The following is an 18,740-nucleotide window of genomic DNA, read 5'->3' as shown; positions in this document are numbered from 1 at the left end:
TATATATATATATATAAAATCAGTTTTTAAATTATATATGTATGTATTAACCTTTGACCCCACTAACACAAGTGTGACCCTTGTCCGAGTGGTGAAGAGGGTTCAATTTTCCCAGCCAACCCGAGTTCAAATCCTTGTTGCCACATTTTAGTTTTATTTTTTGTATCTTAATTTTATTTTTTATATCTTGAACCCACTGCTCATTGACAAGGAAAAGTATGTCACAGAGCCCCTTGATGACAACATTGAAGTGCACATTAAGCGACCCAAAACGCTCAACATGTTTTGAGCCTCGCTTAGGGCTTAAGCGTGCCTTTGACACACTGTTCCATAAATTCCCACACTACATGCAATCTCTAAGCAAACCAAAAAGGCTCATGTCAAATGGCAGAGTTGTTGTTTATTGAGAATGCGTGAAGCACCTTAGTTATTGTCCGTGTGTTAATATCAATTTAACCACAACCCAACCTGCTTGTATTGACTATATAGATATTTGTTTCTGGTGTGTTTATGATTTGCTAAAACGGCACAGATTTAAGAGATTATAGATTTTTTGTAAGAACTTCCATTCATGTGATTAAAGGTCTAACTTATCCTACTTTAGTACATTAACATCCTTATAAAAAATTCTTTCAGTACTTCCGATATTCGTCATATCACCTATGAGTCAGTACGTTTGACTAGTCATGCACTTCAATATTGATGATCAAATTACTATAACTTGTTGATCTCTTACTGCATTGAGGTTGATGAATGAATTTGTGTCATTCATTTTTCTTTTTGTTGATTTTCTATGTTAGTGAGTTGATTCTTCTTGCTTAAACTAAGCTACATGGAATAGATAAACATCAAACATGTATAAAGCTGTATATCTGTTCCTTTTTGTTTAGGCTAGAGAAGATGGGTGCTCTAGATGTGAATAAGGTGGTCCGCGAACATCAAGGATGGCGTCTTTTTACTTGCATGTGGTTGCATGGTGGTGTTTTTCATTTACTGGCCAACATGCTGAGTCTTCTAGTGATTGGCATTCGGCTGGAGCGGGAGTTTGGATTTGGTATGTTGTAAATACCAGAGCTTTCACCTGCATTTTACATTTTGTTTTTCTCTAAGTTTTGTGCTATCAAAGATCTAAAGAACTTGTACTTTATAGCAAATTCACATTTGACGTTATGTTGCATTGCCAAAAGTACTTAAGATTTTAGAAGCTGAGACTTAGTTGCTACAACTTTCATTCGTTTGTTAGTCACAAGATTTATAAGCTCATTCTTCTCTTTGCTGATATTAGAATTCGTAAAGCAGAATTTAAGACCTATTGACCAGTAATGATTACTTGGATATAGTATGTTGCTGATAATGTTGCATCTCACATTTTTGCTCGTAAAGTTGATAAAATTTCAAAATGAGCCCACATACCAGAAATATACCAAAAAGTAGAAACCTTGTACAATATGGTTTTCTGCAAAAGACAATCTTCTATACATATAAGAACCTAAGAACCTCATGGATGCACCAAAAATTATATGGTTAAGAGGTTATTCCTCTAGTGTACAAAATCTCTCTCCTCTATGAAAAACTCTTCCTCTTCTCTACCTCTTTATGATCGACATAAGTGCTAAAGTAGCAACATCTCATGCTGTGGGTGTACTCTGCCGTTCTTTAAGAATCCAACTAAACATTGCTTCTTTAATAGTACATTACATCACCAATTGAAGTCCAAACCATCTCATTATTTTCCGCTATTAGCGAGGTGCCATCTAACAATGTAAAAGGAGATGATTCATGCCTTCTCCTGTGCTTTTATACAATAAGCATCAACATAAGTAATCATTCATTTCTTTAAATTCTCAACTGTCAAGATCACCCCTTGCAGCTAGCCATGAAGTTAAGTTACGTATCTCTTCTTTAATTCTCAATCGTCAAGATCACCCCCTTGAAGGTTGCCTAGTGGAAAACACATTTTTCTTGTCTCAGAAGCTTCTCATAATATGACTTAACGAGAAGATACCATTATTTTTTTTGAGAATTGGTTAAACATTGTGTTCTTCAGCATTAAGGATATGCTGGGACCTTTAGAAAATCAGGAGAAAAAAAAAAGCATAATACTTACAAAGATCCTAAGAATTCTAAAAGTTGATCTGAATCCCTTAATCCTATCTCTTTACACCAAAAATATAGAGATACAATGCAAAGAAGATACCATTATTTCCCGTCCCATCTCCATTCATCATGGCTAACTTGTGAAGTACTTCGTTTGTGAAGCAATTCAGTTGTCCTTGAAAACTTACCCGACTTCCATCATCCATCCTGAATGATACATTCCCATTGAATTCTTCATACCCCTTCAGGATATTCTAACATAGTCCACACTCATTATGAAGTGTGATATCTTTAGTCCTCCAACCCCCCTTCTGAAATCCCATATTTTTGTGGTTACGCCATCCAAAAAGCATTCTCCTCTATACCAAACTCCATAGACACTTCCCAAATAGCGTCTTGTACTCTTATTAATTACCTTCAAATCATTAATCCCAAAGTCGACTTGAACACCTAGGTTTCGTGACTGTTTGTCTCCCATTTTACCAAGTGGAACTTCCTATCCACACTTGAAGCATCCCATAGGAAATTCCACTTAAGTTTTTTGACTTTCTTGTGCTACTGAGTACTAAATTGAGCATGGAACAAGGATATGAAAAATGTCGGGATACTTGATAGTGTACTCTTAGTTGACATTACCTTTCCCCTTGGATAAGTATCTCTTTTGCCAACATATGGGCTCCTTTATACCCTCTCTATCACGGGGATACTGTGGTCCTTACTGGTGCTCCTAGTGGTATACCAAGTAGGTAGAAGAGCCCCACCTTGCAATTAAACACACGTGCTAAGAAGTATGACCTCAATCTTCTCCACCTTTCTAACTGGCCTGGGATGTTTTCGCCTTTTATAACCATTCTCAACAATGTCAACACTTGTCACAAGTAAGCCAACTGAGCTCTGTTAGCATTACAAAATACTAAGTGTCATACACAAACAATAGGTGAGACATGCTTACAGTACTATGTCCATCAATCGCTGTGAAAAAACCCTCATGTAACCTCCTACAGCAGCTCTATCCACCACCTTGCTCAGCTCTTCCATCATTAGTATGATCAACATAGAGGATAAAGGGCTGGCCTTGTCCCACTCGTCTCGAACCACCAAAGAAACTAAACAGTTTGCCGAGCACTAGGACCAAACACCTAGTTGTTGAAATGTAACAGTTGATCCACTTCCTCCATCTTGCACCAAAGTCTCTTCAACCTAATAAAATCAAGAACTTCCAGTTTACGTGATTGTAGGTCTTCTCAAGATCCAATTTGCACAAAATCCTTGATTTCCCTTGCTTTCTTCTTTGAATCAACCACTTCATTAGTTCATTGCCACCTATACTGCATCTAGGAATTTGTCCCCCTTCCCCAAAAACATTCTGCGAAATAGATACCGTCTTATCTAGACCTTCTTTAGTTTATTGGGTAACACTTTGGACATCATCGTCTTTATCAAAAAAACACTTCACATATAATCTTATAGATTCCTTACACTAGGTTAATAGGTTATAATCCTTGATACCCTTGGCACCCTCTATTTTTGGAACAACAAAAGAGGTGTTGGGACTCTTTTTCGAATTCTTCCATATCCTGAAAAGCCTCAATTTACCATCTCCTCGTCTTTGACTATATTCCAAGACAGCTGGAAAAATGCTGAAGTGAATCATCTGGCGCTGAAGCTTTACTCTCCTGCAAAGCACTTGACCGCTTCCTGTGCCTTGTCTTTCCCAATAGATTGCAATAAAGGTAAAAGAAAGCAAGTAATATCAATTCTCCTGCAATTTTGTTTAGTGCAGCAGATATATTGGACCTCTGCTTTCTAGTTTTCATTGAAAAAAAGTTTCTGCAAAAGTTTCAGGTATTCAACGCTAAACAAATACATCACTTTCTCTTTTCTATAATAAAATATCTTTCACTTAAACACAGTGTTATCAAAAGCGCGCTTAAGCCCTGAAGCGAGACTCAAAACTTGTTGAGCTCTTCGACTCGCTTTATGTGCGCTTCAATGTCGTCATCAAGGTTCTAAGGCAAACATTTACTTGCCAATGGGCCTCGTATGAAGAAGTGACACTAAATAATTGATATTTCACTTTATTATAATTTTTTCTCAATTTCTTCGGTCATATATTTATCGTTCATGTTTATAATTATTGGTCTTGGACTAAAATTATATATTTATTTTCTTTTCTCCCTTTGCACATTTTTTCATTAAAGCCCACTCTTTATTTGCGCTTAAGCCCTCACAGAACTTAGAGTTATTTTGCGCTTTTCGCCTTTGATAACACTGCTTAAACAGGCACATTTTCAGAAAATCCTTTTGCCTCTTTTTTTTTAAAAAAAAATGGTAACATATTTTTGATGAAGATGAAATGGTAACATTTTTGTATTAAGATCAACAGCGCCTGTGGAGGCCGCAATTAAATGGGAAGTGAACTAAAATATAAGTTACATAAAAAGGCTAACTTAACAAAAACTATAGTGACTCTCTGTGACTGTGTCGATTATATACTCTTGTTTCCACTGAAAATGCAAAAGCAGAATACAAATTAAACTTTATCTTCTGGATAGGATAGCTTTTGTTCTCAAAACATCTTGAATTCCTCTCCTTCCGGATAGTCCATCATATGCAGCCTGGGATCATACTCCAACTAGCTTTTTTAAGCTTTTGTTCCTCCTTTTCTACTCCAACTAGCTAGCATATCTAGTGTATTCATTTGCATTGTCCAGCTCAAATTAATCATAGCTGGAAATATGTCCCACAATTGAGAAGTCACCTTACAGTGCAAAAAAAAGATGACTATTTGTTTCTGCATTTCCTCCATGTAGATGGCAAATAGAGCAAAGGTACATTCCTCTGCAGTCTGCCTTGTGTCACACAGGCCCTCTTAACTACTAACCAAACATAACATGCCACTTTGTATGATATCTTGGTAATCTATAAGTGCTTCCAGAACCACTACACATTAAGGTTGTTGTTCTTCCTCATATGATATGCTGTCTTGAATGAAAAGATACATGAACTGTCTCTCAACCACCATAGTCTATCTTGTTCTAGTGAGATTCTTTTGAAGAGGTTGAGAATGTTGAGGAATTCTATGAATATATACATCTCCAAGTCATTTGAAAGCCTTCTGAAACTGAGGTCCCAGCCTTGGTTTCTTTAAACTTCATTGATATTAGCTCTTTGTTGTTGATTCAGTATGAAAACATCTGGAAATAGAAGCTTGAGTGGACCAGGTCCTAAGCAGTTGCTTTCCCAAGGGGAAGTTTTGTGTCCATTCCCAACTTTGAGGCTAGTATTGATACCAAAATTTTGTGGCCATTCCTTTTGCGTCATTCTTTAGAGGATATTCTTCTCCTGTTAATTCTTTTTGGCGGTAAAAGACGTGTTTGAACAATTCAATGGATCCAATTGACTAGAAAGATGCTCTGATCTGAAAGTGTTATTTTCTCATTTGCATGACATATATAACGTTTGGTCCCTTGATGCCCATTTGCACAAGAGGATTCAGTTGAATTATCACATTTGAGATTTATGGAAGTAAGCACTCCCCAAAACAGTAGTCTGGCCTTGTCCTGTTAGACACTCAAGTCTGTTTACTAGCCGACTGCAGTGAATTTGATTGCAACTGCTGTGAAGAGCTAGATCCACCTCTGGGTTCTCAACTGAATCTTACTTGTGTTGGTATATGTGATCTCTGACCTGTTATTCAGAAGTAGCTGAGACTACTGTTTGCTCATTTATCCTTGTTTTGTCTTGTAGTACGCATTGGTGTGCTCTATATCATCGCTGGACTTGGTGGCAGTTTGTTCTCAGCTCTATTTATTAAGTCAAATATATCTGTTGGTGCTTCTGGTGCACTTTTTGGGTTGCTGGGAAGCATGCTTTCAGAGCTTATAATCAATTGGACCATATATGCCAATAAGGTATTTATCAAACAGTTCTCATCACAGTTCACACCTTCCATTAATGATCGGCTTGCTGCTCACTTGATAGAGAAATCATCTTATTAGCCCTTGGACTTCTTGTTTCCCCTTTTCTGCAGATTGCAGTTTTAGTGACCCTTGTGGTTATCATTATTATAAATCTGGCGGTTGGACTTCTCCCACACGTTGACAACTTCGCTCATATTGGAGGATTTGTGTCTGGTTTTCTTCTTGGTTTCGTATTTCTGATCCGGCCCCAGTTTGGCTGGGTGAGCCAGAAATATGCATCCAGAACATATTCAGCATCGGCTAAACCAAAATTCAAGATGTATCAAATGGTTCTATGGGTTGTTTCTCTTATTCTTTTGATAATTGGGTAAGTTTCGTTGGTGCTGCACCCTGTTTTTCCTATTCTGTCATGTTTTAATTAGGCTGCAGAATAGGTTTTTATATATATCTTTGATAGTGGGTCATTTAAACTACAGTGTGTTTAATATTCACACATTTTGCATTTTTATATCATGTTAACTTTCTTTTTACCAGTCCTTTTTTGCCATTTTGTCATCTCTTTTATTTCGTTTCTGCCCTAGTTTGAGAAACTAAAAGCGAAAAAGAAGAAAATATGTTGAATTTTCATTCCTAGACAAGTTTCTGCTGTTGGTGCTGGTTATATCTGCTATTGTTATGAGCCTTATGGGTCTAAGTCTAGTGACAAAGTACTACTAATAAGTAGTGATAATGAAACTTTTCTTACTACTTCCCCAAGGACCGGGGTTTGACTTCCCAGGATATAGAGGGTTGAGTACCAAAGTTTAGATAGACCAGATTTCCGAGTTTATCATTTGACCCACTTAGTTTGGGGTAGCACGGGCCATGAAGGAAGTGACGGTAGTTGGTAGGAGGAGCACCCCTTAGCATGTCTCTCTCTGTTAATTTTATGCCTTCAAATGCTTGTAACACTAAGCTGTATTCATTCTACTTATAAAAAAACAGATAAATAAAACCAAGTTGTTTTCATTCCTTGACTTGAGTGATACTTATCAATTACCTTTTGATGAATGGATCTCGACTTAGTGAATCACTTATTTGTTGCCAAGCAACTGCAGTCTCCACGACGTGCAAGTGACATGTTATTTGTAGTATATAGGTCCCATTACTCTACTCTGCTGTTATCGATTACTTCATGGTTCCATTCCCTTGGTTTTGACAACAATAGCCGTTAAACGATAAACTTCAGATATATCTGATCATATTGTATCAGGTACGCAAAAATGTGTAATTTAGGTCCACAAGAACCAAGAATTAGAATTAAGCACGTACATGCAGCAGATCTTTAGTGGCAAACACTTCAGATGGTTAAATAATATGGCCATTTTTGACAAGGAAGATTCTGAATTTGATCCGACTTGGTCACTTCACTAGTTGAAAGCAATATGTTTTAGCTGTACATGTGGTAAATAATTTATGTTCTCCTTGCTGCAGGTTCACTAGTGGCTTGGTCATGCTTTTCCGCGGAGTAGATTTAAATGATCATTGTTCTTGGTGCCATTATATGAGTTGTCTACCCACTTCAAGGTGGAGCTGCAACACAGAGCCTGTTTCCTGTATGGTAAGAAGTTACTGAATTTCTCATTTTCACAAAACTGAAAAAATCTCCTTTCACTGTCATGACATGAAACGTTCATTTTCCAATTCCATAGCCACAGGATGTAAAGTTGCACTACCATACTTCCTATAAAAATAAAATCTTAATGAAATTTTAAGGATTTTTGCGTGTTAAGTCGCTTAGACTTCATGATGTTGGTGATTTGGCGAGTTGAACTTGTTTTCATTCTTGCAGTCCGAGCAAACGATTAACCAGCTCACATTGACGTGCTCCAACAGTAACAAGACGAGAACCTATCCATTGTCGAATCCAAGTACGTCTAAGATCCAGGGACTGTGTACTCAGCTTTGCCGTTGAATAGCCATCACACTTACAATTTGTTTGTATATTGATGCCATTTCAGAAATCTTACATAAACATTTAATCCTACTGTTATTTTTGTTTTTGTATTGGACAACATTCTTATATAGTATAAAAAAGTTCACATTGAAAGCTTTTCTAATGTCAATAGTGAATCAAATACTTGTTTAAATAAAACTTGCTGAAATGGTTTATGATCCTTTTGTTGTTGAGAAAAGGGAAGTGGGTCGGGTTTGTCGGCCTTTTCTCGAATGATGTTTTTTTTTATAGATAAGTCATTTCGATAAAATAAAAATTTCATATCATTTACTATAAATACAACAAGAACTAATCATAGATTTCGATTTCAAGTCATAGCAATGCTAACAAATTTCAAATGCTACATGTAAAATTGGATTTGATAATACTTTAATATCAAATTTAGTCGAACCACGATTGAACATTTAAAAAGAAAAAGAGAAAACTAACGAAAGCCTCTTCTAAAACCAAATCCCCAATTGCTTATACACACATGACTTCTCAAACTATCTCAACCACCAATTTCTAGCTCCCGAACACACACCATGGCGGTTCGCGCCATGAACAGCTGCGTAATTTTCCGTTCCGCCGCAACGCCGACGCTCGCCGTCTCCCGCCGGTGCCGCTGTGTCCGTCAATTAACAGCTTCTTCTCGACAAAGAAACCGTTCGAATTCACATTCATTTCTCCGTTGTGTGCCTTATCCTCTCAGCCATGTCACCGTTCGGAACTATTCAGTTCAAAACCTCGTCGAAATGGTTATGGAAGAGCTTGCTTCGATACACAAACGTGGCAGAGTTCGTGCTACTAGCAAGTACCTTCTGCTCATTTTGTAGTACCGTTATGAATTCTACTGAAAATGTATTTTATTTTGGTATATTAATTCTATATTGTATAAGTCATAGGTTATAATACATAAACAAAGACACTCAAATTTGGCCTCAACCTACAAGTTAGCATTTCAACTTTGAGTATGCACGGCTAGACACCTCAATTTATTTTGACTATGTCAATTGAACTCTTCAACTTACAAAATGATTATCTACACACCTCCAAAATTTATGTGTCACATTAGTGTCGTGTGTCCATGAGACATAGCTTGGACGAGTTGGAGTGTTTAGTTGTTGCTTGAGACTAAGATGGAGTGTTTAGATGTTCACTCTCAAAGTTTGAGCGCATATTTACCAGTTGAGGCCAAGTTTGAGTATCTATTTATTTAGAATATCTACATATGGTAAACATAGTCTATAGATAATTAGTGTATATGTATATATACACATATATATTTGGCTAGTGACTGTAATTATTTTGGTCGAGTAGCCAAATGTGTTAAAAGCCCTTAGTTTTACACGATTTTTGTTAGAATTGTTGTTTTTGAGGTCTAAAATCAGGAGTGGTTATTGTGGTATCTTTTATAGGCTGGAATCAGTAAGCACAGGAGAGCTGCTTGAGGACAAGTTGAAGAAAGGGACACTACAAAAAGGATTGTTGCTGGAGTTCAAGAAGGATTCTGAAAGGTTGTTGCTAGCAGTTGCTCTTAAACCTGATGGAAAAAAGAATTGGATGGTCTCTGATCAGGTGTAAATAGAAATACTTGAAGAGTTCGTTTTACTGGATTACTAGGCTTATTTGCTGCTTAGGCACTGATTCATTTTTAGTTTATTTTATTGGTTTTTGATGATGCAGAATGGGATTACAGCCTCTATTAAGCCACAGCAAGTGACTTTTATTGTTCCTGGTGCAGAAAATTTTGAGCCCACAGAAATATCAGAATTTGTACAGAAAGCTCATGATAACTTGGTTGGTTGTCTCTTGTTGTTTAATTGAATTTTCTTTCTACACGTTAACGAGACACAATACACAGTTCTGTACTCTTTTTTAGGATAAAGATTGAATTTTTTAGTGCCCACTGATAGGATCCAGCACTGCTTGAATTTGCATGGAATGAGCTACTTGAGAAAAATGAATCAGTAACAGTTCAAGAACTAGCTGAGGTAATCTCTCTGGAAGTCATGATGTCGACATTGATTGTTCTTTTAATGACCCTCTTTTGTCCTACCAGATGATTTTTGGTAGTGCGGAGCCTCTTGAGACCTATTGCGCCCACCTGCTGTTATCAAGAGATGAGGTGTACTTTGCAGTTCTGGAGTCAAAAGGTTTTTCTGTATATGGACCTCGGACTGCTAACCAGGTGATACAATCTTCCATCAGCTATTTTGGTCAACTGAAAATGCATCATCTGTTCTCATTTGGTCTTAGATGACTGGACATTTTCTTGTGTTCTATATGTTAATCGTTCCCATCTCTTTTATGTATATCATTTTCTCTTCTATGAGCTTTTCCTATTCTTTTCTATTCTGGTATTTGTTTCAGAGATTGATCCTGGATTGAAGGTCCGAGATAGGTGTGTTTTGGCAGATCTTGATTGCTTTCAATGGAGCATGATTTGTTTAGCTTTATATGAATGGGATCATCTTTGTAATCTGATATAATCCATTCAGGCAATCTGCTCAAATGTTAAATAATAGCGGCTAACACATGCACTTCCACCTGTGTACAAACTAACTGGACTTTGAAGAAGTAAAGTTCATCCGGATATTAGATAAGAAACTAGTGAAGGGATGCCCGATGCATAAAGCATCCCACATTCACACAGGGTCGGGGGAAGGCCACACTGCACCGAAAGATTGTGATATATACCCCAATGCAAGCATTAATGACTGCTTCCACGGCTTGAAACTATGACCTATAGGTCACAGAGAGACAATTTTCCCATTGCTCCAATGTTCCTCTTTATTCGATAAGAAACGTGTAAAACCGGCAAAAAGATTACATTTATAGTTTCTCTCTTTTACAGTCATATATATAGATAGATAGATATTTTGATACCTGTATGTTTAGATAATTTTTGAATTATTATCGTATAAAAGATCATATTGTGGATATTTGTGTTTAAACCCAGAGAGCCTAAATAATTGTAACTTTTTTCCATCAGTCTTATGATGTAGTATTAATATAATGTAACTTTTATAATAGTAAGTTCATCAAGTATTTTCCTTTACACCTGATATTTCGACACCAATTTCTTTTGATATAATTTGTGTGTGTGTATTAAATGTTTGAGTAAAGATCAATGAATTATTCCTCTTTCCACTACCACGCGCAATACACATGCATGCGTACTTGTGTGTTTTACTTGTTCCATCAGTTCATAACATTGTATAGAGTTACCTGAAGACTTGCCTTTGAAACTTCCCATCTTTCATGGTTGCTTCGCTAAGATTTTCTCTCTGTATTCTTACTTTGCTATATGAATGCCTCATTTTGCTTATCTCTCTTCAATGCAAGTAACTGCCTGGCCTAAAAATTTAGGTGGATGAACTTTTGCGAAGGAAGCTTGCTAAAGAGGCCTCAGAGAAGGAGTTTGAGGAACTTATACAGTTTCTACGATCTGCTAAACAAATGCCTTATCAAGACAAACCCCCAAGATCTTCTTGGAAGGCTGAAGAGAAAACATGGCACAAGATACAGTCTCTTGAAGCTTTTGCCATTGATTCTTGCAAAAATGACGATCAAAAGAAAACAGCTGGGATGGTAATTAATTACCTCCTTAACCTTTGGTTATTGGATATCTTGTCACAAAAAAAACCTTTGGCTATTGGATGAAAAGTCTCCTGAATTTATTTGAGAATCACAATTATTATCTTTTTTAAGTTAGGCTGTGTTTTTACTGCCATTCTGAAGGACTTGTGCTGCTTTCCTGTTGAGTTGCTAGGTTATGCTCAGCTTTCCTTTATGAAAGGTCGGAAAACTAAAAGACTAACCTGTATCATGTTGTTTGTCTTCCTTTCTTCTAGATTTTGAAAGCCATGGGACAGGCAAAGACTTCATCTGCAGCAGTGAATCTCCTCATAGATATTGGGTATTTTCCTGTACATGTAAATCTCGATTTGTTAAAGTTGAACCTCCCTACTGATCATCGGGATGAGATTATATCGGCCGCAGAGAGTCTTTTGTCTACATCGACTGACCTTGATGAGGTATTGTTGCCTTTAAGTTTTTTACTTGTGATATCAACGTATGTATCTATATTTTTGCCATTCTGACTGTACTATTTTGCCTTTGGACTGCGGTGTTACAGATTGAGTGTGAATTCCTCTGAGTCTAGCTTTTTTTAGTGTTGCATTTTGTAAAATTCCAAATTCTTCTTATTTCATGTTTCTTTGTACTTTTGGTGAAAGCGAAAGTTCCACTTGTATAGAGGATTGTGACAGTATGTCAAAACAAGATAATTGAGCCACTGAACACCATAATTTCCAGTACGTCTTAGTGTGACGTCTATGAAATAATTTTGATTTATATAATATCCAAGTTCTAGCAAACTTGTCATGTTTATTCATCTCTTTGCCTATCTGTCAACAGCAAAAGGTGTTACATGCTGATTAAAAAGTTTGTGTGCGCGCACAGATACACAGAGAGGGAGGGGGGAGATGTGACCACAACAACATACCCGATGTAACAAGTGGGGTAAGGGGAGGATAGGATGTAAGCAGACCATATTCCTACCTTTGTGGGTAGAAAGGTTGTTTCCAATATACCTCGGCAAAGAGAATATGTGACCATTAGCTTTATTTTTGCGCCCGAGAAATTTCTCCAATGGCTTTGGAGGAGAATCTGGTCAAACTAGGATTCTAATTTTTTTTCGATAACCGAGAAATCCGTCTGTGACCGCCCTTTGGACCAATCACAGCCTTCTGAACTCGTGAATAATGGGCCCACCCCTCTACCCTTCTCCACTTAAATACCGGGCTTTGCTTTGCATGGTGTGGGGCTTGAACCTGCGACCTAAGCCACAAATCCTCCACCTTTGTCATTCAAGCTAGACCTTGGGGGCTGATCAAACTAGGATTCTTGATTAAAAAAAGGTTCTATATTAGAAATAAAGGAGAACTTTTTTAACTGGAATCCAACGTCTTTTTTTTCCTATTTGTGCAAAACTTTTGGTTTCACTGAAAACCTTTTGGTTTGTCTAGAACCATAATAGAAACGTTCATTGCTACACAATTCTGAAGCATTTTTATTTTCTAAACTCGTTCTTGTCCATTTTTTTATATATGCTATCAACCAATGATTTACTGTTGTTTTGGTGCTTAGGCTGATAGAATAGACCTGACTTCCCTGAAGGTTTACGCGATTGATGTTGATGAGGCTGATGAGGTGCGTTATACATTGTGGTTTCATGGGAGAATTATGTCTTGTGTGCTTGACTGTGTGTTAAGAGTTCAAAAATGCAATTTTCTACAATAATTCTCAATGTTCCTAAAGCATGACTGTTGCAGCTTGATGATGCATTGAGTGCAACAAGGTTGCAGGACGGCCGGATTAAACTTTGGATACATATTGCAGATCCTACTAGTTTAGTTCAGCCAGGAAGCATAATAGACAAGTACATCATCTTATGCCTAAAATGTTGATTTCAGTGATATCTTTGTGAAGTATTATTTTAATATTGCTTTCTTTGCAGGGATGCAAGAAGAAGAGGAACTTCAATATTCTTGCCTACTGCAACATATCCAATGTTCCCTGAGAGGTTGGCTATGGAAGGCATGAGTCTGCAGCAAGGAAGGTTGTGTAATGCTGTTTCTGTGTCTGTTGTGCTGCGTTCTGATGGCAGGTTAGTTATTAATTAGAATTGTACTGAAAATTTTGTTGTCCGCTATCCCATCAGTTCTGGAGTACAGGAATTTGGGGCTTTCAATGTTGGATCCTGATTTACTGTATCTCTATTGGGTGTATTATTGAGAAGTTTCTTAAATATTCATTTGGGGTTGCTTCTTGGCTTAACCTTCTGTATAAAAATGATATGTCATGAACTGTCAATTGTTTGTCTCATTTTCTGGATCTTGAAGATGGTATGATATCAGGAACTTATTATTTCAAAGCGAACTGGTTACTAAATGAGGTCATGCTTTGGATTTAAAAATCTTGAGAAATGAACATTTTAAATAAAATCATTAACCTAATGGATTTGGCAGCATTGCAGAATACTCGGTGGAAAACTCAATCATCAAACCGACATATATGTTGACATATGAGAGTGCTACGGAGCTCCTTCATTTGAATCTTGAAGAAGAGATTGAACTGAAAATTCTTTCTGAAGCAGCTGCACTCCGGTTAAGATGGCGTCGAGAACAGGTAGTAGCATCTTATCTGCCGAACTTCAAATTATTTTTCGTATGTGTAATTATTTGGCAGTTGATGGAAATTAAGAGCAAGTTTCACCTTTCTCCACCGCACTCTTATTGAGAGGAGCTATTGTCCCAGCTACATGTATATTGTTGGCTGTGTTTTACATAAGTGCTTGTAGAATTCCGCTGGCATCTCGCATTCACGCCCCCGTTTGACTGCCGCTCGGGGATGTAGTTGTAGATAGGTTAGTCTTAGTGAGTCTTTGGAGTAGATGAGTGAGTGACTCCTCACTGACCTGAGCGATTTCTATCACCTAGCGGCTGGGAAAAGTTTATTGGCAAGAGGGAAGGAACCATTTCTCACCCAGCCTACCTACCCTATGTATTCGAGGGAGAGGCTGGAACCGAAAAAGACCAGGTTCCACACATATGAAACAGGCAGAAGGTATGGGACGAGTAGTTTTTGAAGAGCGAATTCGATCCTATAGTCGTCTTCTTTGTTCGAAAAATGCACAGTGGCCATGTTTGGTTTTGCGTTTGCTGCAGTCAGATGCTTGCTTATGTACTTCAACGCTTCATGAGAAGTATCTGGCCCATGATTGTATTCACAATTTTGCATTCTAGATGTTGTTTGAGATTTTTTGAATTCTATGTTTGCACTCATTATGCTCTGCTTCTTTTATTTGAAGCTGCTCTCATGCAGCTTCAGATTGATGCTGTCGTATGAGGTCTTCTTGCAACATTTAAAAACTCCTATAACTGGCATTCATGTAATTATTTACTACTTCTGCATGACTTTATCCATGTTGGTTCTAGAGTTTTAAGAAGATTGTCTACAGTTGTGCTGCAGCGTATTCTGATTCTCAAGAACCAAAAATTGACAAGGAATGTTTCTGCAGGGTGCTATAGACACAGCCACCATCGAAACCCGAATTAAGGTGACTAATCCAGATCATCCAGAGCCGTCAATCAAGCTGTATGTTGAAAACCAGGCTGATGCAGCTATGAGGCTTGTTTCTGAGATGATGATTCTCTGTGGGGAAGTTATAGCCACTTTTGGTTCTCATAACAACATCCCTTTACCATACCGTGGACAGCCTCAATCTAATATCGACGCTTCTGCATTTGCACACCTTCCAGAAGGACCCGTTAGGAGTGCTGCTATTGTTCGAACTATGCGTGCAGCTGAAATGGATTTCAGGAATCCTATACGCCATGGGGTGTTGGGACTTCCAGGCTATGTTCAGTTTACCTCCCCTATTAGAAGATATATGGATCTCGCAGCCCATTATCAGGTGAGCTCTTTAAATTACTAGTGCTGCTAAGATTTTTGCAATTGTGACAAATGAAAGTGTTCAGCCTTATCTATTGGGCTAGACATTCTTGAATTGCAACTTGGCAATGCCTATATGATATTCATGGATTGTTTTCTACATTGTAATCGAGCTTGGATAGAAACCCTACATAGAGTTGTTTTTGTTCATGCAAGTATGTACGTAATGCTTTCTCATTAATTGATTCTTTCGTTTTCCCATACCAAGTAATTTTTATGCGTGCAGTTATTTTCTCCTTTTGTCTACCATGTTAATGAATTAATTCTGCAACATGTAGCTTTGAGCCTTAGCGGTGTGTGCATGATTAAAATGGCAAGAACATTTTGTGAGGTTCTGATGTTCATTTTGTTGTATATATAGGTAAAGGCCTTTCTTAGTGGTGATCCTCTTCCTCTCTCAGCTGGGGAGCTAGAAGGCATTGCGTCTTCAGTAAACATGACAACCAGAGTTGTAAGGAGGCTCTCCAGCAGCAGTCTTCGTTATTGGATATTGGAATACTTGAGAAGGCAGCCGAAAGGGAAACGGTATCGTGCCCTGGTCCTTAGATTCATCAAAGACCGAATAGCAGCAATACTGTTGACGGAGGTAAGAGTTCATAATTTCTTTGATCTATGCTGGATACCAGAATTGCAATTATTGATTTGCCACTCTTTCAGCGTGTGAGATGTGTTTAAAATATGCCTATAAATGTTTTCTAGGGCACTCATGTCTATCATGAATCTTGCTGTTGGCCCTTTCTTACTTTTTACCTCTGTTTCTGCATTGCTCACCCCTTTTCTTTCTCAAAGTCAATTTCTCGTGTTTTAGTCAATCTTTGAGGTCCCTATCTCTCTAGATTTATGTGATACTGGAAGCAGCACAGATTCGGACCCCTATAGAAAATGAAGTGTGACCAAGGCTCTTCCTCGCATCCACCCTGTCTGACTAATTGAGACAAGCTAAGCCTTCCCTTTTGTTTATATATGAATTTGATTCATTGATGCTAAGCATTTCAACTAATCATATTATTCAAATAATAATATTATGTGGTGTAGGATTTATATGAGATTGCCCAGCTCGAAATTATTATAAAGGATTGAGCAGATATGTTCTGACAGGCAATATATGAGTTAAAAGCCTCTTGTATTTTGTAGTCCATGGGATTTTGGTCTAATGGTAAAAATACAACTCGTGATGTGTGGGTTATAGCCGTACTGGTACATCATTGTTTTTGAACCCTGCTAAAGACAAAACCATGATATTTAAGTGGAGAATGATCTTATATTTTGTAATCCCCAAGGCTATGTCTTGATACCTTTGTCAAAAAAAAAAGAAATCCCCAGCGCTATGTTCTAGTGATAAGAACGTATTGTGTGATGTGTGGGTTAGACACACGTATTGGTACGGACTCAACTAGTATTTAAGCCTGATATTTGAGTGAAGAATGGCAGAGGGCTGAGGCCCATAGTTCGCTGGGTTTCGACCCCTGTGCTAAATGGCTCTCTGTTGATTCCTCAGTTACCAAAAGAAAGTGTCTTGCATGGTATCATTAAAGCACTGATTTAAGGCAACATTTGGGCTGTTTTATGAGTGCAAGTTGACACAAGTTATGATTAATTGCTGCTCATTTTCACCAAGTCATGTTTTTCATGTTTGGCCTCTACTGATCTTGACTTAATATGTGCCAGAATTGGTCCTTAAAAATGTAGAACGCTTAGAAATTTTAGCGCAAGCCTTGTTACTTTCCCCGAATCTCTCAAGATTAACCTGAGCAGGGAATATCAATTTGTCCCCTCTCCCTTTCTCTGAGACACATACCAGGCACCAGTGTAGTATGGTCAAAAGATATTCCCATGGTTTTCCTCGCGATTAATGATTTCTGGTTGTTCCTCTTTTCATTCTTACTGGTTTTGCTATAATCTAATGCAAACCTGTTGCAGATTGGAATTCAAGCTTCTTCGTGGGTGTCTATTGGTGTACAAATTGGTGATGAAGTAGATGTCCAAGTTGAAGAAGCTCATCCACGTGATGATATTCTCTCTCTTAAGGAGGTTGAGGCTGTATAGGATATTTGTTCGTGGAGACCAGAAAGCTTATGATGGAAACAAGCCTTCCTAACATTTTGTTGCAACAGTTAACGCAATAGTTCAGTTCCTCGTGCATGTGTTTAGATGACTTTTTCTAGTGAGGACTCAGGAACTTATAATGATTCTCACCTCAATGACAAGTCAATAGTTTATATACATGTTTGGAGATACAACCACACAAGGGCAACGATGTTTCTTCTTGTTGTCTTCATTCGAGCTATCTGGACAGTGGAATTTCAGTATCGTCCATGTATCTTTCGAGGTTTGACTGAGCTGTACAGATTTTGGTCAATATGTACAAGTTTTCAGTTGTCTCACATCATCAAGAAGTTCAGTAATGGTCGGGAAATCATAGAGGATAGGTTTCAATTTGATTTCGGTTTCTGCCTACGAGCACATATGGAGATTGATTGAATTCAATATATCAGTTATTGTTACTTTCTATTGCCCTCATGGAGCTAGAAAGTATAAGAGGTATTTCTCATTCTTTGCATTATTCTTTCTCCATTTTACTCATTAATGTTGGCTTTAAGAGTTGATATAAAGTTTCTTCTCATCTGCCGAACCTTTGGTTACAGACTTATATGGTCTTTACGTTGGTGAAAGGTAGCAAGTACCTAGTGGAAGCGTACACAAGTTTGGACGGAACATTAAGAAAAACAGTACTCTCTTCATTTCAATTTGTTTGTAACGTATGGATATATATGTATGGATATATATTTAGAATAATGCTTCAAATAGCTAATTATTATATGCATAATATGATAGATATGATGGTCACCATTCAACCCAAATAATAGATGAAATATAAATATTACTACCTACTATTTCTTAGTCCCTACCTTCATGTTCTGTGTAGATTATTTTTACATATTATTTAAGGACCCCTTCAAAAAAAGTAAAAAAAAAAACATGTGGACTCATTTCTGTAAAAAATTAGTTGTGTAAAGGCCATAAGTTAGAGTGTGAAAATAAAAAACTTTAATAGTATAAGATATTTGATCATTTAATTTTCATATCTGTGAAATTTGCTGTCTCCTTTTTAGGAGGTATATGCACATGCTCACAATTCAATTATTTATGTCATCCCCCCCAAAACAATCACCCTTGACCTTGAAATAATTTTAACAGCTCAGTTGATTGGTTATTTGAATTTT

At 37.4% G+C, this 18,740-nt stretch overlaps 2 protein-coding genes across 2 annotated transcripts in view; both read left to right on the top strand.

Annotated features, from left to right (window-relative positions):
- LOC107029193 (RHOMBOID-like protein 1) overlaps positions 1-8,154 on the top strand; it is a 10,880-nt gene extending 2,726 nt beyond the window's left edge. The window contains exons 2-6 of the mRNA XM_015230545.2: positions 891-1,054; positions 5,848-6,011; positions 6,131-6,387; positions 7,494-7,620; positions 7,852-8,154. Of these exons, the coding sequence (XP_015086031.1) occupies positions 891-1,054; positions 5,848-6,011; positions 6,131-6,387; positions 7,494-7,620; positions 7,852-7,974 (835 nt within the window). The 3' untranslated portion in view covers positions 7,975-8,154. The remainder of the gene's footprint in view (positions 1-890; positions 1,055-5,847; positions 6,012-6,130; positions 6,388-7,493; positions 7,621-7,851) is intronic.
- A 263-nt stretch (positions 8,155-8,417) lies between these two features.
- LOC107031260 (ribonuclease II, chloroplastic/mitochondrial) lies at positions 8,418-18,343 on the top strand. The gene is made up of 15 exons (XM_015232563.2): positions 8,418-8,809; positions 9,414-9,573; positions 9,682-9,795; positions 9,912-9,989; positions 10,058-10,186; positions 11,368-11,589; positions 11,853-12,035; positions 13,150-13,212; positions 13,335-13,441; positions 13,520-13,669; positions 14,031-14,190; positions 15,083-15,478; positions 15,878-16,102; positions 17,437-18,057; positions 18,162-18,343. The coding sequence occupies exons 1-14, from the start codon at positions 8,541-8,543 to the stop codon at positions 17,560-17,562; spliced, it is 2,382 nt and encodes a 793-aa protein (XP_015088049.1). The 5' UTR covers positions 8,418-8,540; the 3' UTR covers positions 17,563-18,057; positions 18,162-18,343.
- Positions 18,344-18,740: the final 397 nt, after the last annotated feature.

This window comes from Solanum pennellii, chromosome 9, assembly GCF_001406875.1.
Source record: "Solanum pennellii chromosome 9, SPENNV200".
Taxonomy (NCBI): Eukaryota; Viridiplantae; Streptophyta; class Magnoliopsida; order Solanales; family Solanaceae; genus Solanum; species Solanum pennellii.
Note: the sequence above shows the minus strand (reverse complement) of the source record. Positions and strands in the feature narration are given on the sequence as shown.